Genomic DNA, 25,476 nt, shown 5'->3' on the forward strand with positions numbered 1-25,476 from the left:
GAGACAAAGAGAAGGATTAGTAATTTCCATTTAATTCCACTACCATATTTGCTTATCCTTGACAGATACGCGTATTTGGTCTACAATGTGCATACTTATTCAGTGTCTTGTACTAATACTCGACTTCTTAAATTGTCAAGTATTAGTACAAGACACTGAGGAAGTCGAAATACGCGTATCTATCAAGGATAAGCAAATAAAGTAGTGGAATTAAATGGAAATTACTAATGCTTCTCTCTTTAAACAAAAAACATCAAATTAAATTTTCAGTCGCACATCAAAGCCTGTAAATTAATGGTTACCAATTGGCGATATATTCCACGTAGAGTTGACCGATAATACAAAAACCATCTATGGACCTTACTGACTACCATAAACATTACCATTAAAGTTCTCCAATCATAAGTAAAAAGGTTCTAATATGGTTCCCTTTCCGAAAATGTGTGGGGAAAACAATTTTTTTTAATGATAATGTTACTTGCTATTTGTAAGGTCCACTTCTAAAAAATCATAATACATAAGGTTAAAACTTTATCAAACAAACGTTCATGTAAAGTTCCATAACCATTTCAGTAAAAGCCTAAACATTTCCGGTAAGGTCAAGTTATGGTTCGCGTTTATGCGGGTATGAGACTACAAAAAAAATCATAAACTGATTATGTATTGTGCAGACGACTGAAAATCAGAACGACATTTCTCGCTGGCATCACTGGACTTCCTAAGCACGAAAATAAGATGAATTTAAACTTTAATTTTATTTACTGTACATCATTTCCGCATTCGCCCTATTCAGATAACACTTCTGAAATTTGTGAGTTTGACAGAACTATACTGTTGGGGTTTACTGGAAATGTACTGTAGTTATGTAGTGGAGTGACTCCTAGAAAAACCTGGACAAAATTCTGGAAAAGCTTGAAAACGACCAGATTCAGCTTTTTTTTCCTTGATTTGTTTTCCGTCGATCTTGTTTTCCGTGCTGAGAACCGATGCTACCGACGACAGGGAGGCAGCTCCCACACCTGGACCCTATGCCTCAGAACATCCCGGCGGCGCTGACTGGGATTGAACCCAGGCCTGCTGGGGTGAGAGGTTATCACGCTTACTACTACACCACCGGCGCCGCTTCTGATTTAGCTATTTTTTTTTTAAATTTCGGAAATAGTACTGGAACTGGTACTAGCAAGCAAGGGGCGAACATCATCTGTTCAAAATAATTTGAAAGTCTATGCTGTTGTTTTTGAAGATGATATTCTACAAAATTACAGAAAAACCAGATAACCACTGACCATCAAGTACCACTATTCTAAAATTCTGGGGCATAAGTTTGAACCATCAGAACAAAACAGAAACAGTTTTCTTGACTCTCTCAAGCAACCAGTTTGATTTCAAAAACTTCCCTCACAATCTCTTCCGAAGACCATTCCCATTAAACCCTCTCCTCTAATGTTATCTTAACACGAATTTCACGCTTCACTTATTAGACATGAATTGATTTCGGACTCGCACTCCACACAAACTCAAGTGTCCTCTCGGAGACTCGGTGCTCTTCCAATTGACCTCCTCACTCGTTCCAACCGCTCCAAATCAAAATCATATTGAAATCCATACACACAACATTCTTGCATTGGATTCGGATTCAACTTTGAGCAGCAACATGTCTACATCTGACCCACTTTTCACGCTCAATGCTTGCAGTGCAATGGAAAAACCTTCTTCCTTGTCATCACATCGGCAACGGCCACAAGGACCTTACACAATCAGCGATCAGACCAATTTGTCACCGGAATCGCGAGCATCGATCAAGGTCCGAAACCTTTGCGCTCGATGCTTCCCACATGGGGTCTCTCGCACCGACGACGTCGGACGGATGATGAAAGGGGGAAAAAGGCAGAACAAAACACATGATTAAAAGGCGCACGCGTGTTGAAAAGACCCCAGATCGCTCTCTAACTCTCCTCGCTCCGGAAAGAAATGCGATCGGTGGGATCCTCCAGCACTTGATCTTCAATCTCTCTCTCGCTCAGTCTCAGTCTCAGTCTCAGCTAGCTGGAGGTGCAAGAGAGCTATTGAAGGGAGAAAAATTGCACCTGTGAAGAAATCCCACAGATTCTGTTTTTCTTTTTCGTGAACCGCTATCCAGTTGTGAGTGCAAAGTGCGAGAGAGGGACCCGCACATGCAGAGAGCAGAAACTGCGCGGACAAGATAAAAACATAAACATAGCTAGAGGCCATTATTAGCGACCCAGCGGTGTGTAGTTTCCATGCGATACTCCGATCGTACGCATCTCGCGCCGTCCGTCCGACCGTTGGACCCCGAATTCGCGTGTGCCATCAACACACTTTTCTTCCGTTCGTTTCGGCGATCGTAAACACAATAGTAGTTCGTCTTTGTTTTTTTTTTTTTTTCCTAATGTAAGGTAGTGATAGTTTTTTTTTTTCATTTGGATGGTGTGTAACAACCGGTCGTGACATTTCTCAGGAAGAACCTGGGTGCGTGCCATTCATGTCTTGGTGCATTTTTACGACCCCGAATCGATTTATCATTTCCGAGTCAAGCCACGGAACCTGTGGCGAGCGGAGATGTAACGCAGGTATCTCTTGGTGAAGCTTGGTGCCATTCGCGTAAACTTGATTGACGATTATCCGGTGCTCCGGGACCACCGCCGGTTGACGCGATCGCGGTAACACGTGTACTCTATCAGTGGAGTTTAATGCTTTTTTTTTTGGTGTTGTGCTGCTTAGTGAACTCTCTAGATGAAGACCCATGAACTGGACGCCGAGCTTGGTCCGGCGCAGATAAACGATCTACGACATCACTCGTTGAACGAGATACTCAAGAGTAACATGGAGATTATGAAACCACTAAATCATCATCACCATCATCATCATCACCACCACCACCACGATCCGCACCATTTCGGAGACCACCAGGCTCACCAACTGGGCGGCGGTGGACCAATGGACCTGAATTCGGTGGACCAGCTGATGGCTGGCAACGACAGCAACAACAATAGCACCAGCACCAGCTCCAGAAATGACACCAACAATAACCACAGCCAGGGACCGATGGCAGGTCGATCTGGTCCCGGTGGTGGCAGCGGTAGCGGTAATTCAAATAACGACTGTGACGATGACCTGAGCAAAAATCAATTGATTTTGATTGATGATGAGCGAAGTTCTATACACGACGATGACGATGTAAGTTTGATCTGCGCCCGTGATTTCCCCCCCTTTATTTCTTAATTTCGATAAAATGCTGCCTTTCGTCTCGGCTGCCGCCGTTGCGCTTTCTCGGGATAGATCGCGCGATTTAATCGCCAGGGTTCGAAATAGTTCGAATTTTCTAATCAGCGCCTGTTCACTTGCACGGTCGGTAGTAGTTATTTGGATGGATTTTTAATTTGCTGCGAATGCGGCAAGTGAGCGATCGAAGGCTCCGAATCTTGCAAGTAATCCGAGGTACGTCAATCATTCAAGATTACTGAATTAATTATTCTGCGCGACGACGGGCTGGTGGGGAAACCGAGAGGGGGAATGGGGGTGTGGAGAAGACTTTCGCTCAGACTCGAAACTGATCAGTCTCAGGAGAGGCCGAGCTCGAGTGCGTAAGCAGTAGAGTTGGAGCATGGTAGCTGACAGCGGAAAATAGCCCTTCGATCAAGTGGGAATGAACTGTTGAATTTTTTTTGTGACAAGCGATAGAAGGTGATGTTTGATCAAAATTTTTAGCTATTTGAAGTGGGACGCATAGCAGTGTGGCGCTGCCGGTCAACGAGCAGAAATGGGCTACTTTCCTTGGTTGGCTTAATTCAATACGCGTTTCAATCGATTTTTCATTGTGCTCTTTTGATAAGGATAGCTGTGATTTACGTCAGAAATTGGGAGGCAGTACCAGAAAAGTAAGTCTGGAATCACAATCACTAGCGATTCTAATTTCATAACATGGTTTTCAACAGGATTGGAAAGAGCAACAAGCTGTAAGGCTGATTTTTATTTAAGAATACCACTGTGTAAACCTAGTTTCTAATTGATCTCGAAATTTCAAGAGCATAAATATCAGCTCCCACAAAACATACAAGAATGAAACTGGAACTTCACATTTGCTGCAGTGCACCAAAACGGGAGTTCCAATTTCATGATCGATGCCACAACAATGTCTGAAATGTGTGTGCTAGGAAACTAGAACTGATATTGCATATCAGCCATCATGAAGGCCATTTGTAGACTCTACAATGATTCACCTTAAATTTGTAATTTATTTTTCATTACGCAACCTTTTCAATTTTGGTAAAATTGAATCTTTTATTCATGATTTCAACTTGAAATATGGCTAAAACATATCACATTCAAATGAAGTAAGCTATTTATTTAAGCCAAATCACTAAAAACCACAGATTAATCCACTTACCGGTGACAAGGGCCTTTCTCGTATAATATTTAATAGCATCGTTTCTTATTCTGGTTACTATCGCAGGGGCACTAGGAACAGGCCTGAATGTTAGACACTCAATATCAGCTAAGGTTAGGTTATCTTTACTATGGAGACTTTAAGTCAGAGACTGACAATCAATATCAGCTCCCCAGGGGTATTAAAAGCTTGTTCGGATACAGAACAAATAGGAAAATTATGTTGCAACTTGGAGGCACATATCTAATATCTTCTTTTCCAATCTTGTGAATGTACTAATGTTTTAGATAACTTATTACAGAGTATGATATCTCTAATTTCAGTTATCTCTTGACATGTTCAAAAATGAATAAACTGTTCTCACAATTGATTACATATAACTCAAAATTTAATATAAAGTAGGTGTTGAGATAGCAGCAATTTTATTTCTGGATCTTGACGTCAGGTCTGAAGAGAATTTGCATGGACTTCTGAGAGTAACTTCAAAGGAATACTGAAGAACAGGCAGAATTTTAAAGAATTCATTTGAAATTGACCTTGAAATTCTTTTAAGCATTCTGTTAGTTCGAATAACAACTGGAGTGCGGTAAAAATCTGTAGAACTATTTCAAACACATCGTTGGTACTTGAGCGGTCGGCGATCATCTCTTTTTGCGAGTGGTGGCGGGGGGGACACCCCTCACCATCCATCCCTCTCCAAAGGGGGAGTTTGGTAAAGAGAGATGATAAAACCGATTTGTACCTTCCTTAAAAGTGTCCTAGCTCGCTATCTACTATTCTATATGCAATTTTCACACTGCTGTATTCTAAACGGAACTATCAATTCTATACTTTCATCTCCACCTCATCTATCGTATAAAAATTACCACTTCACTCAGTTATTCGAAATTGGCATCTTCAACTATGTAAATCGTTGACTTCACGCAGAAGTAATACTAAACATATAGTCAAGATTCAGATTCAATGAGCACATCAAAGTAATGAATAAACAATTCTCACAATTGATTAAATGTAACTCAAAATTTAATATTAAGTAGGTGTTGAGATAGCCGCAATTTGATTTCTGGATCTCGACGTCGGGTCTGAAGAGAATTTGCATGGACGTCTGAGAGTAACTTCAAAGGAATACTGAAGAGCAGGCAGAATTTTAAAGAATTCCTTTGAAATTGACCTTGAAATTCTTTTTAATCTTCTGAATTTGATTGACTTGGAATTCTTCTCAGAATTTCCAAGAAAATCTCTTCTTAATTCATTTGGTATACTCTTCAGCAGGCAAGGAAAATCATTTACATTAATTAGAGGCATTCGAATGTAATTCGTGACTTCATTTACATTCAATTGCCTCTAACTTATTTCTTTAACAGAATTCCATAAGATGATGTATTAAGTTTTTGTAGGTTTTGATGTTAACTACAATTTTTGTGAATGATACAAATCAGCATCGCTTATAAAGGGCGATCCAGAGCGAGCAGAACTTATTATTTATTGTAATTTGTCAATTACAATCAGTCTTGTAAGCTGACACATTTCCTGTGATAATTGACTGCCTTTGCTTCCGACATTTGCAAAACAAGCTATCATAGTACAGTACCAAACTAAAATGTCATATGAAAGGCTCTGTCATACGACACTGCCACCGAAGACCGTCACGAATGTATGTTTTTTTAGTTTTTCTCATAATAAGAGCTGCTGATGTTGTGTTTGTGTGAATTCTGAAAATAGCAAGCGATGATGTCCTAGTTATAACATTTCTGATCAGAAATGGTTTAATTTATACCAAATTGAGGAAAAAGAGCGAAATCACACATGTCATATGATAGTTATTTGGTAATTTTATTTTTGCTCGAATGTCATTCTACCGTTTGTGTTTTGTGAGAGAGACGACGGTAGAGCATGAGTGTACGAATACAAACAGACTGTCGCGCACGACAACGAAGCGAGTGTAGTAAAAAACGTCAACTGTTTCAACCCCTGATTACAATCACTCAAAAACAATAATAAGTTCTGTTAGCTCTACATTGTCCTGTGCAAATTTAAATTATACCCAAAAGTTGTGGCTAAAATCTAGACCTACACACTACTAAAAAGTCATGTAAGTTTCGGTTCCCTGAGACCAACACATGTAAGCGGGCCTTTTGACATAAGAATCAGTTGAAAGAAACGTTCTTTTCGTCGGCTAGTTGATGTTTCGGTTTGAGAATACTTAATTTCACATGAAATGTTTGTTTACGTTCTTTTATTTAAGTCCAATATGGATTACGTCTCGTATAAAAGTAGTTATTTCTAAGTGTGTACAAAATCTTCATACATCATTTAACGAAAATCTGTTGATTAACAAAGTTAGAGGCAAATGAATGGAAATGAATGCAAATGATTGTTCATGTCTGCTGAAGAGTATACCAAATGAATTTAGAAAAGATTTCATAGAAATTCTGAGTAGAAGACCAAGTCAATCAAATTCTGAAGATTACTCTAACAAAATGCTGAGTAGAGATTCAAGGACAATTTCAACAGAATTTTAGAAAATTGTGAGAAGAATTTTAAACGTATTGAATTCTGAATTTCAGAGTTGTTCTAAAGATGATTTCAAAATAAATATTAGAAAATAATTAAAGCAACTACTATGGATTCAAGATATCCATAGGCAAATTAGTTTTTCATTTCTTTAGGAAATTACAAAGAAATCATACGAAGAGTTCCAAGTCAATTCAGACGTACAAAAAAAATCACATAGGGGAAATGCAGGTAATGTCGGCCTAAATGCCCCTAATTTGGGCCCATACATAAATTCAGCAATCGATTAAATTTTCAATAGCAACCAAAAATATCCATTAGTAACGTCCTAATGACGCGTTCTTCTAGATAAAATTGATTAAAAGCAGAATTTTTTGCGATGGGCCCAATCTTAGATCCATAGGCCAACATTAGAGACATTTCCTCTATATAATGCTGCCGATAAAATCATAATTGTCTAATTTCTGCTTGAGTTCCTATTGATATCGGACAGTAGTGCTTATATGGGCAGAATAGGTAAAACAAATGAATTATTTTCAAGAGAGACTTCGAAAGGTTAAGAAATTTGCATTTCTCAATTTCGAGAACTTTCTATGCTATTGTAATTAACTTGTAATTAGTCCTAATTATTTTTAAAGTTGCCATCTAAATGCACTTGACCCTCTGAGCTTTGATAGAAAATGAGTTTTTCAAGTGATATTTATGTGTACGAGAAAGGTAAAAAGACTTTGATCAAAATCTGGTTAACAGAGAGAAGGAAAAAGTCCTCTCTGTTGAATATGAAGCTCAAACACAAAAGTTCGAAGCTGGCAACATTTTGCCAACATGATATCAAACGGGATAAGGTAGTTTTGAGCGAACCTGTTGCATTTTTTTAATAACTTTTACAAAGACTAGTTTTGATGAGTACAAATACTCAGGGCATTCGATTGAAGCGATTTGGATGGGGAGAGCGAAGATGTCAACTCCTTGTTGCTAACATTTCGTGGAAATGGTGGGCACTTCTCATTGGGGCATCTTCGTTTTCTGATCAAGTTGTTGGAAGGAGATTCTCAACTGTCCCAAGGAAATGAATAAGCGAATTGCCCATCAATCCATCCATTCGTGTTTGGCCCTTTATTCAGCGATTTGCTGATGACAATCAGAGGTTATTAAGCATGATCAAGTTCAACAGAGTGGAGAACTAATAGCTATAATAACTAGTTTCCGTGCTACAATAAATCGTAGACCACTATCACCATCATCATCAGTACTAATACTTTCTTTATTTGGCAATAATTTTTTAAATTAATTATTAATTTGTTTTCTAGTCCTTCTACGGAGCATTTACAGACAGTAGAAAATGAAGGGAAAATGGATTGAAAATGCTACAGGTCCACAAAATTATCATGTTCAGGATTTTCAGTAGGTACTTTGTATTACTGCCAAGGGAATAATCTAAATTTTTAAATCATTCACTAAATTACTTATTAAAGGGTAAGTGAAAAAAAACTTCGGACTGAACTGAACAGAACTTTTGAAGGAAGACAGCAGTAATTCTAATAAAAAGCGAATTCTCTTTTGTAGGAATTCGGAAGAAACTTTCGAGTAAAGTTTAAAGAAACTTTTTCAGAAAAGTCAGGACGAATCGTCGGAAACAGCCAAAAAAAAAGTAGACAGACTTTTTGGTGTACCGTAATGCACCAAATACCAAACAGTTTTCCAACACGGATGTTTTACCTCGGAACTGGTTCTTCCTTCCAGGATTGGTTTCTTGGTTGAATTAGATTGGGCGCAGAAATTTCTTCCTTATGCGGTGAGTAATGGGATCCAATTCAGCACACAACACAATTACAGTTTATTTTTGTTACATTAATACTCTGTACATTTAAACACTTTATTTAAAATCACTACACTAAACATCGAACATTTATTACAACTAACTACATCTATTACAAAATTAAAAACTGGTCCGGTGACCGTCTGCTCATCGATCTGGCCCCTTTGTATCTAATTAAAAATGAAACCTAATTCTATGCCTTCTCGGTTCTTGACCTATCACAAAAGTGCATATGCAATTAATTTTACATGGTCTTCTCTTAGTCTGTTGTAGTGGTGGAATCGTGTTTACACTTCAATCCTCCAGACGGTGACAGTACAACACGTTCCACAGTCCCATGCAGCATTCGGTTGTGGAATTTGATGTTGAACGCACGGTTGTGATTATTTGTTTTGTATTGCTCCTCAACATTCTACCCCCTCCTGAAATTCCGAATTTCTGAAATGAAAAGAAAAAAAAACTACCTCTTCGAACACATGATAGCATGATGATCAACTCTGTATGCCAGTTTCAGCTAGCTGACGCGATGCTGGCAAAGGGCAAATCTTTTCAACAGGCCTCTTCAGGAATCCAGTGGTGGTCTTCAACGTTACGACTCGTACTACGCCGTCTGTTCCTGGATGGATATCATGAATACGGGCCATTTTCCAATATAGTGGTGGTGTATTTTCCTCTTTGATGATCACCAGTTTTCCTATGGATATCGGTACAGGAGGTTTCCAACGTTTGACCCGGCCTTGCAATTGAGCTAAATACTCCATTCTCCAACGTTTCCAAAACAGTTGCAGTTTCTGTTGAATTAGCTGCCAGTAATGTAACCTGTTCATGGGAATATCTGTGAAGTCCAGATCTGGTAATTGTTGCAACGGTGCTCCGGTAAGGAAATGTCCGGGAGTTAAGGGTTCTAAATCATTCGGATCATCTGACATGGGTGTTAGAGGTCTCGAGTTCAGGCATGATTCGACCTGCACTAGTAACGTGTTAAGATCCTCGAATGACACAACGGTTTCGCCTAAAACCTTCAGCAAATGAATCTTTGCAGATCTGACGGCCGCTTCCCAGAGGCCACCGAAGTGTGGCGCACTAGGTGGATTGAAATGCCAGGTTATCCCTTCCAAGTTACATGCCTTCACTATTTCGTTCTTATGATCCTTGCTCTTGAGAAGTTCGAACAAATGTTGAAGTTGGTTACGGGCTCCTACGAAGTTGGTCCCGTTATCGGAATAGACGTTAGTACAACGTCCTCTTCTGGCAATGAACCTTCGAAATGCCTGCAGAAATCGATCCGTCGAAAGGTCAGTTACAAGTTCGAGATGAACTGCCTTTGTACACATGCAGACGAACAGTGCAACGTACGCCTTCACTGCTGTCCTACGAGGACCAGGTCGAAAGTAGACGGGTCCAAAGTAATCGATTCCTGTCTTGGAAAATGGTCGAGCTGCAGTGACACGGGATGCTGGTAGTTCTCCCATGAACTGTTCAACGGTTTTGGGCTTGGTTCTGAAGCACCGTAAGCAATCATGTACTACTTCACGTGCTACGTTGCGACCTCCCAATGGCCAGTAGCGTTGCCGAACGGTTGCTAAGAGAAGCTGTGGTCCTGCGTGTAGAAGTTTATGATGGTAATGATGGAAAAGTAATCTGGTCAACGGATGCCTTGCTGGAAGTACAACAGGGTGTTTGGTGTCTTCAGCTTCTACGGAATGTCCAAGCCGTCCACCTACTCGGATCAAGTTGTCCCTTGACAACTGTGGATTGAACCAACGAAGTGGTGAACTTCTTGCTACCGGTTCGTTCTTGGTTAATGCCATCCATTCTTGCTCAAACTCCTCACGTTGTACGCATCGTATGACAGCATGCTCCGCCTTGCTAATCTCTTCCGTTGTTAGAAAAACTTCAAACCCTACGTTTTCCCTTGATTTTTGCAAAATCTCAATAAATCTTAACAAATAAGCCGTATGCCTAACTAGCTTGGTGAAACTCGAAAACTTCCTGACGAATGATTTTCCAAATTCTTCAGGCTTTGGTTGAGCGCAGTGTGCTGAGGATCTGCTAATCTCTTCCTCAGTTTCCTCTGTGACCCTTTCCACAGGTTGATTTGGCCAATTACATTGCTCTTCCTTAAGCCAAGAAGGTCCTTCCCACCATACTTCATTGTTACTAATCTCCTCTGGTAACAATCCTCGTGAGATCAGGTCCGCTGGATTCTCCACTCCTTGAACATGATTCCACATGCAGTTTTCCGTTGCGTTTTGAATTTTAGCCACACGATTGGCCACGAAAGTAGTCCATGTCGAAGGAATTGCCTTCAGCCACTGTATAACACAGGTAGAATCCACCCAGAAGAACGCTTCAACTTCGATTTTCAATGCAATCAGAACCTTCTCCTTCAACTGTGCCGCTAATAGGGCTCCACATAGCTCTAACCTTGGAATGGATTGTGATTTTAGTGGGGCGACCTTGGATTTTGATGTAAGTAACGCAACGCAGCAATTCCCTGAAACGTCAGTGCTTCTAACGTATGCACACACTCCGTATGCCAACTTGGAAGCATCGGAGAAGAAGTGCACCTGAACGGATGTTGCCTTCGGTAGTACGACACAGCGCTTGATCGGTATCTCGTTCAATAGCGGGATTTGTCTGTGAAACTTCATCCATTCTTCACATTCCTTGGGCGCTAGATGTTGATCCCATTCTAGCTTCCTTCCTTCTTCATCCATCAAGCACCATAGACGCTGCATGAATATTTTTGCCGTTACTATAACTGCACCTATCAATCCAAGAGGATCGAAGAGAGTTGCGATCATGGATAATAATTTCCGTTTCGACAACTGCTCATTCTCGCTGATCTTTGGGGTTTTGAACTGGAATTTGAAGACGTCGCTTGTTGGCAGCCATAAAAGTCCCAAAGTTTTCACAGCTGGATCTGGATCGAGTTGAATTCCCTCTTTCGATAGCGCTAAATCGTTTTCCGGTATACCTTCCAATACAACAGCTGAATTAGAGGCCCATTTCCTCAAACGGAATCCTCCGCTCTCCATCATCTGATCGAGTTGAATCCGAAGCTGCCTTGCTGTTTCTTCATCATCCTCACCCGTCAAAACGTCATCCATGTACACGTCTTGCATGGCTGCCCTTGCTGCCATGGGAAAGCGCATTTTTTCATCCATTGCCAGCTGTTTAAGGGTTCGCGTTGCTAAATACGGTGCTGGCCTCGTACCGTAAGTAACCGTACAGAGCTCGTAGGTTTCGGCTCTGCTATTGAAATCCTTGCGCCATAGTATGCATTGAAGTACCACATCCAACCAGTCTACCCAAATTTGACGGAACATTTTTTCCGCATCAGCTACCATCAGAATTTGCTTGATCCGAGATCGCAAAATCATAGCACGTAGGTCATCCTGGATTACTGGCCCTGCCAGCAGCGCATCGTTGAGCGAAACTCCTGTAGTGGTCTTACAAGACGCATCGAACACCACTCTGACCTTGGTGGTCGTGCTGCTCTCCTTAACTACGGGATGGTGTGGTAGATAGCACCGAATTACATCTCCTTCTGCAGTAGCGTCTACCTTGCGCATGTGTCCTAACTTCAAATATTCCTCCATAAATTGGTCGTACTGTTCCCGCAGCTTTGGTTCCCGAAGCAATCGTCGTTCTATCCCTTGAAGACGGCGGAATGCGATATCCCTTGATTCGCCCATCCTAGCTTGCACGGTTTCGTCCTTCGGAAGTGAGACTGTATATCGACCATCTGTACCACGTCGTACCGTACGACTATAGTGCTCCTCGCACTTTACCTCCGTTGGTGAATAATTATTGGGAGACTCGATTTCTTCGCAGGCCCAGAATCGAGTTAATATTTCCTCCAGACTATCTGTAACCGCCATGTTACAGGAGATCCTTGAATTTGGGTGATCAGTTTTCACCAAACCAGATACCACCCAGCCGAATACTGATTCCGTTAGTGTGGGAAATCCGTTCCCCAACTCGATTTCGTTGCCTGTATTGAAGAAGGCGAAGAAATACTGGATTCCGAGTACCATATCCACTGCCTTGGAATTGAAGAATGCTGGATCTGCCAATTCCACACCTTCAGGAAATTCCCAACCTGTCGCCTGCACGTCTGTTGTTGGAAGGTTCGTTGTTACCCTCGGTAAGATGAGGAATTCCATATCACGAGAGAATCCGGAAACTCGTGACTTGACTTTCGTCGTGACCTTGTGCTTTACCCGCGTATTGGATTGACCTATACCCAGGACGGATATATCCGAACGCCTTCGTTGGATATTCAAACGCTGACACAATCCTTCAGTCATGAAATTGCACTCTGATCCTGAATCCAACAAGGCCCGTGCAGGAAAACTGATCCCTTGATCATTTTCCACCAAGACGACGGCTGTAGCAAGCAGTACTGATGAAGAATGACGGTGTGCCATATTGGATGACACTGCTCCCGTAGCCGGGTTTGTATTTTGCTCTGCCGTAGCTGAATTGCTGTTCTCTGCTTGAGTAGGTTTTTTCGCTGCATTTCCCTTTGTCCCATCTGATCGGAAACATACCATTGTATGATGCTTCGCCTTACAGCTTCGGCAAACAAAGCGAGATGAACATTCGGATGCCTGATGTCCACGTCTGAAGCAGTTGCGACAAAGCGAGTGATATCGAAGCAGCTTATCTCGAGCGGACACCGTTAAACGTTGAAATGACGGACATTGGTATAAGAGATGAACTTCTGAACAAGCCACGCATCGACCACCAGATGCTTGCACCACGTTATGACTTGTTCGTGGAACGGAGAACTTCTTCTTGAAACATGTTGCTGAATCTCCCTTGAGTTCAACAGATTTGGATGGAAGCGAACACAAAACTCGAATCCGTTTTTGAAGAAATCCCGTTAGATCCTTAATGGAATCTTGATCCTTGGAGGCTGAATATTCTTCCCATCCTCGCCGCGTAACAGGATCTAGTCGAGAACCAAGAATATCCAATAGCAGCAAATCCTTGTAGTCCTGCGGTTGGACAAGCTGATCCAGATTTTGAAGAATACGCTCAAATCCTTCCAACAAGGACTGAAGCTCGGACGCTGACTCCTTACCCAGCGTAGGAAGCTTGAACAACGCTTGGACCTGGCGGCGCTTAAGTAATTTGCTGTCGTTGTATCGTTTCGTTAATGTTTCCCAAGCCACTTGATAATTCGCCTTTGTGATGGAAAGTGGATCAATCAAGGCTTTAGCTTCACCAGTGAGGCTCCCCTTCAGGTAGTGAAACTTCTCGATATCGGGCAGATCGGGCTTCCAGTGAATCAACGAAGTATACAAATCACGGAAGCTCAACCACTCATCTATGTTACCATCAAAGGTCTGTAACTTGATTTGTGGGAGTCGAACGTGCTCTAACGTAGACTGCGTTCCTTCAACGCGAGACTGATCTAAGGCGTGGACGTCTTCCAGTTCCTTAGACTTCTCCAGTAATGAAGTTTTTACGGCAAAATAATGTTGAATGAACTCTGACCTCTCCTTAGCACATTTACCGTCGTCATCGGAATAATCTTCGTGTGATTCTAAGTCGACTAAAGAATCGTTGACCTGTTCCCACAATTCTTCTAACTTATCTAACCTAACTGACACCTGAATAGCTGTAGTTTTCTCATTCATTGACTCAGAGAACTTATAGATTTGCTTGAACATCTCTAAGAATGAGTTGAGTCGGGTTTCTAATGGCCTGAGGGATTGCTCCTTCTTCGTTGCAGTCGTCCTCGGCATCGTGCAGCAGAATTTGTTCCAGGGTTTAATGAAAACGAAAACAGTTGTAGTATTCCGTATTGACGCCTAGCCTCGACTAGACATACACTGTAGAGCTAATTACCTTCACAACAGAAGACTGTTTCCCCTCTACAAGTATGTACAACGGTCCAATGGAGTAAATCAACGCTTATCCGTCAAGCATACGATAGATCGTCAGTCAATTGCCAGTATCAAGGTTCGCGAGGGAGAAATAACCATGTAGTAAGCAACCAATTCCCATGCCTCGGCTGGGCATATACTGCTACATTAATTTTACCTGGGAGAATAATTCACGATACTGGTATTTCAATAAAACAGAGTGCCGGCTATTCACGGGATCACAACTGTTGTTCCTTAATGCGTAGAACGTGCTGAGTATGCTTCGGTGGGCCCCTCGAACACACGTTCCACAAAATTAATCGATCAATGTTTACGCATGCATCATACAGTGTTCAAAGAGGAATCAAAAGTGCCGCATGTAATATCTGTGTTATCCCAGCATCGGCTGGCCATATACTAATTGGTGCAATAGTGAATTAATTCAAACTAACCTGTGCAACCAAGTCGTCTACTGATGACCAGTGATGAAGTGGGATAGGTTCTGTTGCTGGAGTGATGATCCAAACGTTCCAAATGTTGGATATTTTTATGTGGAGAATGGCAAACTCTGATTCGGCTGATGACGTCACGATTGGCTGATGGATGATCGATCCGGTTTCGGTAGTAGTGGTGAGCGATGATAACGTTGATTGTGTGGTGAAGATGCAATCGTTGTTTTGGTTTTCTCTCGGATGGTGTTTTGATGCAGTTATAAGTTGGAATTCACTGGATGAACCAGGGCGGATTGCCGTTGATTTGATGAATACTTCGATGCTCTTTCTTGCAGATTCTAGTGGTGAGGATCCTTATCCTACGTGGTTACCGATTGTTGTTGATCGATGGTAGATGAGTGTAGTGCTCGTTCGAAGAAATTAGTGTTAGCCAATATTTTTAACCTATCTCCGGCTGGACATATTACTAATGTGTACCCACCTGTGGGACCAATTAATTAGTCCGTATCCAGCCTTGTTCCTTATTTTCGATGCGCAGAATGGTTGACTGATAGAGGCTTTGTGATCCTTTCACGATGGCGATTGATCTCGAAGAGTGATGATCGAGATGGCGAATTGTGTCGTTGGTGCTATATAGTGATTCCAATGGCGGATGTCCTCGTTGATTGTAGAGGAAGTTGATGATTTAGGATGACCTTTCCTCGATCATCCGGTTCGAAGGACCAAAATGTTTTACCTCGGAACTGGTTCTTCCTTCCAGGATTGGTTTCTTGGTTGAATTAGATTGGGCGCAGAAATTTCTTCCTTATGCGGTGAGTAATGGGATCCAATTCAGCACACAACACAATTACAGTTTATTTTTGTTACATTAATACTCTGTACATTTAAACACTTTATTTAAAATCACTACACTAAACATCGAACATTTATTACAACTAACTACATCTATTACAAAATTAAAAACTGGTCCGGTGACCGTCTGCTCATCGATCTGGCCCCTTTGTATCTAATTAAAAATGAAACCTAATTCTATGCCTTCTCGGTTCTTGACCTATCACAAAAGTGCATATGCAATTAATTTTACATGGTCTTCTCTTAGTCTGTTGTAGTGGTGGAATCGTGTTTACACTTCAATCCTCCAGACGGTGACAGTACAACACGTTCCACAGTCCCATGCAGCATTCGGTTGTGGAATTTGATGTTGAACGCACGGTTGTGATTATTTGTTTTGTATTGCTCCTCAACAACGGACATTTAGTGTTTAATTGGATATTACATCCACTTGGCAACATAATGATTATGTTAGATGAACATGGACAGTGCATTAGGATTGTCATAACATTTACAAAACATTTGGATCATATTTGGCATTGATAATCATCTTTTAAAAGTGTTCGGATTTATGGACTAAGTGACAGAATTTCGGTACATTGCGGTATTTGCAGGACTGTCCCAGAAGAAGTTGTCCAAGGGAAGTGGAAAGAGACTTCCGATAAAAGTCTGCTTCAGTTTCCAGGGAATTCCAAAGACAATTACAGGGGAAGCCAGAAAAACCTCGAAAAAAACTTCCGGTATAAGTTGGGATAAACCTTCAAGCAAATCTGGAGAATCTTTCAGAGGAAGTAGAAAACTACTACTGAGAAAACTCAAAAGAAAATTCCAGTGGAAGCTAAAAAAGCTTCCTGGAGCAGACAGAAGCTGAAAGAAGCCTGTTGAGATAATTTGAAGTAGATTTAGATATACCTAAAGAAACACTGCCAAGATAGGCGCTGCTCGTTGGGCTTTGACAGTACGTTTGGCTCGGAACTAGCTAGTGTGTTCCTCTTTTATACAAGACCCTCTTCTAGTTTGAAGGAAACTTCTGTAGAAATACGGAAGACTCTTCCAGCGTAAGCCAGAAAGATTGTGGGGCAGTTAGAAGAAATTTCAAGGAGGAGCAAGTAGATTCTTCCAGAATGATGTCAGAAGACATGTATTGGCTGGCGATTCCAGAAAGCGTTCTGAGAAAGAAGTTAAAGAAACAACCGAGAAAAACCGGAAGAACTTTTCGGTCAAAAACCATTCGAAGGAAGATGAATAGTTTTTCCAGAAGAAACCAAAATAGGATAGAAATTGGACAGGATTTTTTGTTCTTTTTGAAGCAATCTTTAACATTCTCGAAGATAAAGAAGATATCTGGGACATGTCGAAATGGTCATAGTGAGCAGTTGTTTTTAATACCCGGTACAGACTATGGCTTATATCATGTAATATAGACTGTCTTGCAATAAGCACTCATACATAGGATTTCCAGTGAAAACTAGATGTATGAGTGCTAATTGCAAGACAGCCTATATTACATGATATAAACCATAGTCTGCACAGGATATAAAGGTGTAAGTAGATTTTAAACAAAAAATATCGACCGAGTACATATGATAACTCAGAATCCATGTGGTGACCGTTGAAGATCGTAGGTTCAACCCTAGGCTCTTTCGCATTGCAGCAAGGATTACATCAATTTCTTGTAATGTTTTTTCTGCATCATTTCCAAAACACGACAATTAAATTACTTAAAGACCACATGATTTAACATATCGATCCAATTTCAATAGATTCATGTTACCGATCGTCGTTCGTAGTGATTGGTTGTGTGGAGCTCGGTGGCCTAGAAGCGACTGTTTTTTATATTTAAACAGAAAATCGTGGGTTAAATTTCAGGCTCTTCCCATTATGTCCTGAAGGCAGTCTTGAAACACCTTTTGGCCGTCCGACACAATCCGCACACTGTGGAACTCGATTCAGGAAATTCAAGTATCCGTGCGTCACCACTATCACTTTACTGGTAAAAATCCGGAGTAACGCAAAATCCAAAAAAATGATAGGAGGAAAATTTTTCGCTTCCATCTACAAGCAAAGCACCCTTGGATCATTTAAAAAGTAAATGATCGAAGAGTGCTTTGCTTGTACATGGAAGCGGTGGATAAAAAAATGTTTTATGTCCGATGGTTCGGTCTTTCATTCAGTGTAAACATCTTTACGATCTTAAACTAAAACTAGCCCTGATGAAGATTCCGCCCCCTGGATCGAAACGTTGATGATTATGAAACTATAATCTACAATTTTCCATGAAGATTTAAAAGTCGTAGTTAAATGACTAATTCTTCAAGATCTTTTAAAACCACCGCAAATTCAGACTTTTCTAAAGCTTTCAGAGCCTACTTAAACTAATTGGAACTGCCCCAAAGCGCTCTGAATCTCAAAAGTTCCCGCATCTTTCCTGTAGTTTTTCGATACTTCCTTTGACATATGTGATGTGATGTGATGTGAATGGAACCCACCATCAGTGCAAGGATTACCAATGTCTGCCGATACTTTACCGGTTATAAAGTTCTTCCTGATGGTTTGTTGCAGCAGGGTTAATCAGCTTCATTGAAGACCTTTGGAAGACAAAAAGATCAGATGGCCATCTGTAACTGTAATCACTCACGTGACAAGGGACTAGGCAAATCCACGAACCCTCGTCCAGTCAACAAATCCTGATTTCTTCCCTCCCCCCAACCCAGCATATAATATAATGTTTTATCATATACGATTTACAGTAATGTTCCACCACATGCTCAAAAATGTGCAGACAATCCATTTGGCGTTCAATGATGATTTCAAAGACACAACAAATTTAAGAGAATCATGTAAATTTAGTTTAAAAAGATAAAATCAGATACGATCTCACCAAGTTATTCCAAATGTATTCACAGGAAGCATTCGTGCTTTGTAGTTCCTATCAAAGACGATTCGCTTGATGTGGATCAACAAAAACTAGTCCCGTCCAATGTAGAACCAGTTTGAAGTGTCCAAATGTAGTGATCCTCGGCTTGGGATAAAAGATAATCAGCTGTAGTCGATTGCTGGATTCGAGTGAAGGCAGCCAAGTATCAGGACTTGCAATTTCTTGACGCGAATACGACGGACAATGGAATATATTGGTTCCAATAAAGGTTCCTCTTCATTTTCAAAACTGTATGTCAGCGGTAAATCACAGTCAGTACAGCAGCATAACGTACAGCCAGTATCCCTTAAGGATAGGATGCAGTTCTCGCAGGGCTTCTTCTGCAAAGATGGTTTGATTCCTTTTGAAACGGATAATCGCGTTCTTGGGAAAAAGGTTCTCATTTAGTCCGATTTCATCGAACTTACGTCCCAAAATGTCAACGGAATATCGGCGTCTCTCAAGGATAGCGACGTGATTCGTCTAGCACTCGGCATAAAAGTACTTCTTTTGACATATCTAAACTTACCCAAAGTACCTTAAATTTTCAAGAAGCTCTCTTACATTCCAACATTTTTCCTGATGTTCATGGAACATCCCGGAAGACCTTGCAAACTTCCAGAAATTTCTGGAACATTCCTGAAAGTCTTGGAATGTTTCATTATTTTTGGAACCCCTTGAAAGTTCCTCCAATTAACTCATGGATGCTCTAAAGTTCACTGATCTACCTCAAAATACTTGGGTCATCCCTGTGAATAATAAAACTGCATAAAAATCTTCCCTGAAGTTCTATGGACTGCCCTGAAAAACTCAGAACTATGCTGAAGTTCAGAAAATCTCTGAGTTAATTCGAACTTCTGTAAAGTTCCTGCAATTTCCTAGATTAACCTCGCTGAGGCTCTTGATCATCCCTGATATTCTGGAAGCTACCCTGAAATTCTCTCAATTCTTCTTAAACTCTGCCCTGAAACGAATGGAACAAACTTAAAAATCGTTATACTTCCCTGAAAAATTCTGGACATTAGTAAAGTCCCCAAAATATTTCTATAGTTTTCAAAACAAACAATTTCAGTGGATCTCAGGACTTCCCTGAAATTCCAGGAACATTTTTAAAGAACATAAAGCGATTGAAATTTTAAAATGTTGGCGAATGCTCTCTGGACATGATTGCTATCTGGATAGTCCTGATGTCCCTAGAACAGTTGCCCTGAAATAAATAAAACTTAGCAATGTACACATTTTTCAAGCATTTCTTTTTATCACTAGGAGTGGAGCAATATTTCATCACTTCAAGGGTGCCTTGTGAAAAGTAGGCGCATGTATGTAGATCGATATTTTTGCGCCCTGCTAGTTTTGATTAAGGTTCAATTTACTTTGATGCTTTTTGGAAAATTTCAAAAGCAGTTTTTTTCCGACTCATTATTTCAGATTGCAAAAAAACTCGCACTTTTTTTGTTTATTTATTTATTTGATAAGGCTCAACCGAATTAACTTAACAGAGCCGAGGGTTCATGGTCACTATACAATACATCTTAAAGCTATAGTCAAAAGGTACAACACAATAAACACTTTATATTCCGCTATCCAAAAAGCCTCCTCCATCAGAACTGGAGCCGCTTCCAGTAGTTTCATTGTATGGCAAATTGTTGTACGCCAACGAGGGTCAGAGCGCGTCCATTGTAGCAATGGATGCAAAACGTGGTCAGCACTCACACACTCATCACGAAATGGTTGGTTTCTAAAGTCGACGACGCATCGACCGAAAGAACTGCTGATGAAGAACAATGAGGAGGACCACACAATGGTTGCTGCCGAGAAAACAGACGATCGCGTAGCACACATCGAGAGTGGCCTGCTTTTGTCGACAGCCGAGTGAACACTGAAAAAAAAAACTCGCACTATTCGATTCCTTTTGATATTTTACACAAAATGACGCGAGCTTTTTGCAATCTAAAATAATGCGTCGAAAAAAAACTACTTTTGATTTTTTTTAAGACGCATCAAAGTAAATAGAACCTCAAACAAAATCGGTTTTAAGAGCTAGTTACTCATGGAGTAATCATGAGTAACCACCATAACTGGGCTGCTCTATACCAGAAATATTTTCTAGACCAGTCTGAAAATTGAACCCTCCGGCTTGGTAATACCGTGACTTATTCGACACGGCTATCTGAGGCCCCATGGGCGACAATTCATTTAAATAGCTTTATGTTTCCGGGCCAAAATGGTTTGCGGTGGTGTACGGGACTCAGTAACCTAATAGCGACCGGTTTTGCTTACTGAGCAGAAGAACTTAAGTTAAATCCCAGACCCCTTTACATTACTGAGTTGATAGGGTTGCTTTATTTGCAAATCAGGCTTTAAATTATCGCATCTGACGGGCTCGGTGGATCAGTGCACCGAGGTTTGCTCAGCGAGCAAAAGTTCGTGGGTTCAATCCTAGGCCCATCTACTATAAAAAATGTAATTTTATTAAATGCCAGTAACGTATATCAATCATATCCTATGGTTTACCCTTTTTACTAAAAACTTTCCTCTCTTTCCGTGTGACTCTTATGTAAGATTGTCGATTTCTGTGCATCACTCTTAAGTAAGTGTCAAACTAAGAATCCTTGCTATCCTCACCAGTTGCAAGGGCATGGCCAGCTCAGTTCTCGATCGTTGGAGTTTGTTTCACTTCCATCTAACAGTCAGTAATTAATCCCAAATTGTGTGGCCAATGAGGTAAAAAATTGACGTCTACAGCTCTCGTGCAATTTACGTGACAGCCATGGAGATGTACAGTTATGCTCGGTCTCTAGTAACAACGTCTCTAGTGTCGAACGAAAATTAAATTACAGAATATCGAGTAAGAAAATTTGCCACATTTCCATCAAAAGTTGAGTTCAATCAATTAAAACCCCAATAGAAATATGGTTAATGTGTTAAGGATAGCTTGTTGTCAACATTTAGTCAATCATTTATTAGATATTATAATAACACTTCCGTAGCTTCAATTATGACTCATGTGATCCAAAATTTCCGCACTCACCTATGTGAGCAGACCGCATTCAGATCATAAATCGTACCCAAAGCATCCAGATCACTCTCCTTTCTGCTTATAACTGTTTCAACAACACCGACTGCGGCAACTGCTCAAAACCTAAAAGGCGTGAACGCAGTTACATTGCTTTACTCTCGCTGCAACATCCACCAGGAATCCACACAGTCATCATTCAGAACCGGAATGAGCTTTATTGCTTTTATTTTGCCTCCCAAAATGTGTGGCATAAGCGAATTTTACAAGATTTATTCACCTACCAGGATACGAGGTTTATCAATCTTCGTAAAAATTGGCCACGCTCTTTTTCGTCACAGGAATGCCTTCGTGCATAGTTGTCACATTTTTCAATTTCCGAAACATAACATTCCAATAAATTATTATTAACCTGTAATTACTCTTACTGCTTATCTGCTTTCTTATTTGTACAACCGACCGACAAATTAATGACGCGCAGGGAGCAAGTGCGATAAAAACGACGCCGCCGTCGCCGCCCGATGTTTCTCTGAGCTGCGGTGCATTCTCACATGCCACAGTGCATGGTCCCCGAAAGCATTCCTTCCCCAAAAACAATCCGCGCCTTGCACATTGCTGATGGACATCGTGTGGAGGCCACCCTACCAATACACACAAACACAAACACACACACACACACACACACACCTGAAACCGAGATTCTGCGCCTCATCCTCCCCTCGGCGAGTGACTTTTATCGACAACAAATTGTTAAGAGTCTTTTTTGTTACTCCATTCCGCCGAGAAAATCCCATCATTACAACCAACCCCAGCACATATATGTAGGGAACCGACCGACAATCAAAGAAAGCGCTTTGCACATTCTCACCTCTCTATCTCTCTCTCTCCCTGTCGTATGGGACGCACCCGCCGAAAAAAAAAGATCTGATCCCCAATCTGGGTCAACGCCAAGGCGCAGCAGCACCTGACGATGTGAAGCGGCCAAAGGAAGTCAACACAGTCGCCGCCGCTGCGGCAGCCGGGCTTTAGGGGTGATAATGAAAAGAAAATCTGCGATTTTCGTTCTTCTTGTCCACGACCGTATTGAATTGTTGGCTTTGTTCGCCTTCCTTTTTTCCTGTGGGCTACGAGAATGAATCCGGCGCGCGGGAGGAAGGTGAGGGAAGAGTGCTTTAACTTTAATCCCAACAACAATAAACTTTGAACGATGCGCGAATTTAAGCGCGATAATGCGCACAAATTGTGCGAGTGTAGCTGCTCTCGAACGGGCACGAGCCGTGGTCGGCTTTTTCGACGGATGTGGCTAGCTTTTCAGCATTCGGTGATCGGATTAAGGCGCCTATTCCCGGGATGGGGTGGGGCGGGGGCGACCGGGTTTGTATTGTTGCCCCTCGCCTTTGATTGGTTGTAAATTGAAGATTTCGGTTTTCGGCACTTGTCACAGCTAGCGATTAATCGAAATGGCTTAGAGGATTACATCCATTGCTGATTGCGGGTAAGCGCGGTGAATGGGTGCTTGTGCGTTATTTATGGGGAGATTTGTGCGATGGAGTTTTGGGACAGGCCAGCTAACGAATCTAAATCCGGCCAACAGTTTATTGTCGAGCCACGTTTCACCGAAATCCTGATACTTTACATCATATGTGCTGATCGAAATAATTTAGCAGTGATGTTATCGTCACCGCTCAAAGTATTTAAATTTATTCAAGAAATGATCCCTATCAGCATTGTACTGCGACGACATTCTTCAAATAATCCATATGCTCATTGGTTCATCTCATCTAATCCCCTAGCATCTCCAAATGAAACCATTCAGTCCAATTAAATTTCACCGAATTTCTCAGCAGAACTTCCCAAGAAGTAGACCGGATGGCAGAAATCTTTTGTCCACACTGACCATTCCAATATAAAACCTAGGTCCCAGTTGAACAGAACTGACCGGAGGTCTCACACTATTCCCTTCCCCCCGGCAATCGCGCGGTGTGACCGAGCTTTGTTATTATTAGTCCCCGTAGCTGGTTGTCGACTGTGACGATTTATGTTGAAAATACAGCGGTGTGAAACATATTCTTCCTCTCATAAACACGCTGCCTGCGCGTCGTCGTCGTCGCCATACCAACAAAGCCGGCCGGCTCCATAAATTTCGCCTTTCGTCTCATCCGCCGTGGACACCACGGAGAGCGATCGAAGAGCACGCGTTCGAGTCCACTCTGTTGTCGGCCAGCGAATTATTTTAATTCACCTTAATTCGAGACGTTGGGGCGCTCCGTTGCGCGATCGAAAATCTGGTGAGAATTGGAGTTAGGAGAAAAATGTATAACCATTTTCGATGGGAGACAGCGGATATCCGAGTGTAGTTTTTTTTTTTTGATCTTCGCTGGGGCACGAAAATTTGTGTTAATTAATAATTAATAACGATCGACACTTGGTTGTACTTTCGAACTGCTGAATGCATGTCTTCAACAATGGGCCAGGAAGTGGCGACAAACTCCAAGTTTCTGATGAACAGGGCGGGATTTGCACTTCCTGTGCGCCCCATGTGGCAGCCTCCGTGAGACTTTCTCGTGCGGCAGGTTCGTCGCTTGCAAGCATGCAAGTCTCTTGCTGTTTCGAACGGAACGGCACCTTGATTAAGTCTTAAACAAGTGTTCCTAGATAGCTGCAGCTGGGATAGTGAAGAAATTAAGTAGAATATCAATTACGATGCATTTGTCGAGTCGATGAACCTTACATGCAAAGGTATCGAAAGCAATAATTTGTAATTTGAGTGGCGATCGCAAACATGGGTTTTGAGATTAACCTGCTAGATTTTCTCAGCAAAGTGGGCCACCAGTTGGAACTTGCAACGGCCGACCCGGATTCGCCTGATAGTGCTCCACTACCGGGAGTGCAAAATAATTGATTTATGTACCATCACGATCTGTTGGCACCCGAAAATCTTCAATGAGTCACGTTTTTCACTGCGACAATCGACAACCAACACGAGACCGAAAAATAGTTGCGATCATTTTTTTTTTGTTTTCTTATTTCTATTATTATTCCGCGTCTGAAGAGGCTGACAGCAGAAGCAGCAAAAAATGATTGCATAAATTACCCACGGTGGGAACCTGTGGCCTGGCACGACAACTCCCTCCAAACACACACTCACAACCTGTTACCACTTGTCTCATATCTCTGAAAAAAATAAAATAAAACAAAACAAAACATAACGAAATTGAAATCGATGACAACGATGACGACGCGACGCTACAAATCGAGGTGTTTTGGGGCGACATTAGCAGAAATAAATTTGCATATGTGTACGTTCGGTTCCGGTAGCGAAAATTTCGTCCATCAAAGCACACGGATTAGACGAGGCGAGCGCCAACCACCGACCGAGACAGGAAGAAAGCACAGTTATGGCTGGAGATGTAAAGATAGTGTCCCGAAGGGTAGGTCGAGAAAACGGCTCAAGTGCTAACCGCTAACTTGGTTGATTGGCGTCGATGGAGTGGTTTACATTAGCTCTTCAGCTCTTTAGTGTGCGATTTGTCTCATTAGAGGGGTTTCGTTTGGAAGCGAGAGGTGAAAAAATGGACTTCGCCATAATTAGGCAATTTTTGGTGAAGCGAATTCGTTCGGGTAGGTTATTTTTTCT

The 25,476-nt window shown here is 41.5% G+C and overlaps 1 protein-coding gene across 5 annotated transcripts in view; it reads left to right on the forward strand.

The window, feature by feature from the left end:
- The window catches only part of TfAP-2 (transcription factor AP-2), a 238,514-nt gene that overhangs the window by 119,431 nt on the left and 93,607 nt on the right, over nt 1-25,476 (forward strand). Inside the window, exon 1 of one of the 5 annotated variants that reach the window (XM_065238877.1) lies at nt 2,452-3,198. The exons of the other annotated variants lie outside the window; for them this stretch is intronic. Coding sequence (XP_065094949.1) covers nt 2,755-3,198 — 444 coding nt within the window. The 5' untranslated portion in view covers nt 2,452-2,754. Of the gene's footprint in view, nt 1-2,451; nt 3,199-25,476 lie in introns of those variants that run through there. 5 annotated transcript variants of the gene reach the window in all.

The sequence above is a fragment of the Ochlerotatus camptorhynchus genome, unplaced genomic scaffold (genome assembly GCF_037179485.1).
Source record: "Ochlerotatus camptorhynchus isolate MF236.1 unplaced genomic scaffold, CSIRO-AGI_Acam_v1.1 ptg000005l, whole genome shotgun sequence".
NCBI lineage: Eukaryota > Metazoa > Arthropoda > Insecta > Diptera > Culicidae > Ochlerotatus > Ochlerotatus camptorhynchus.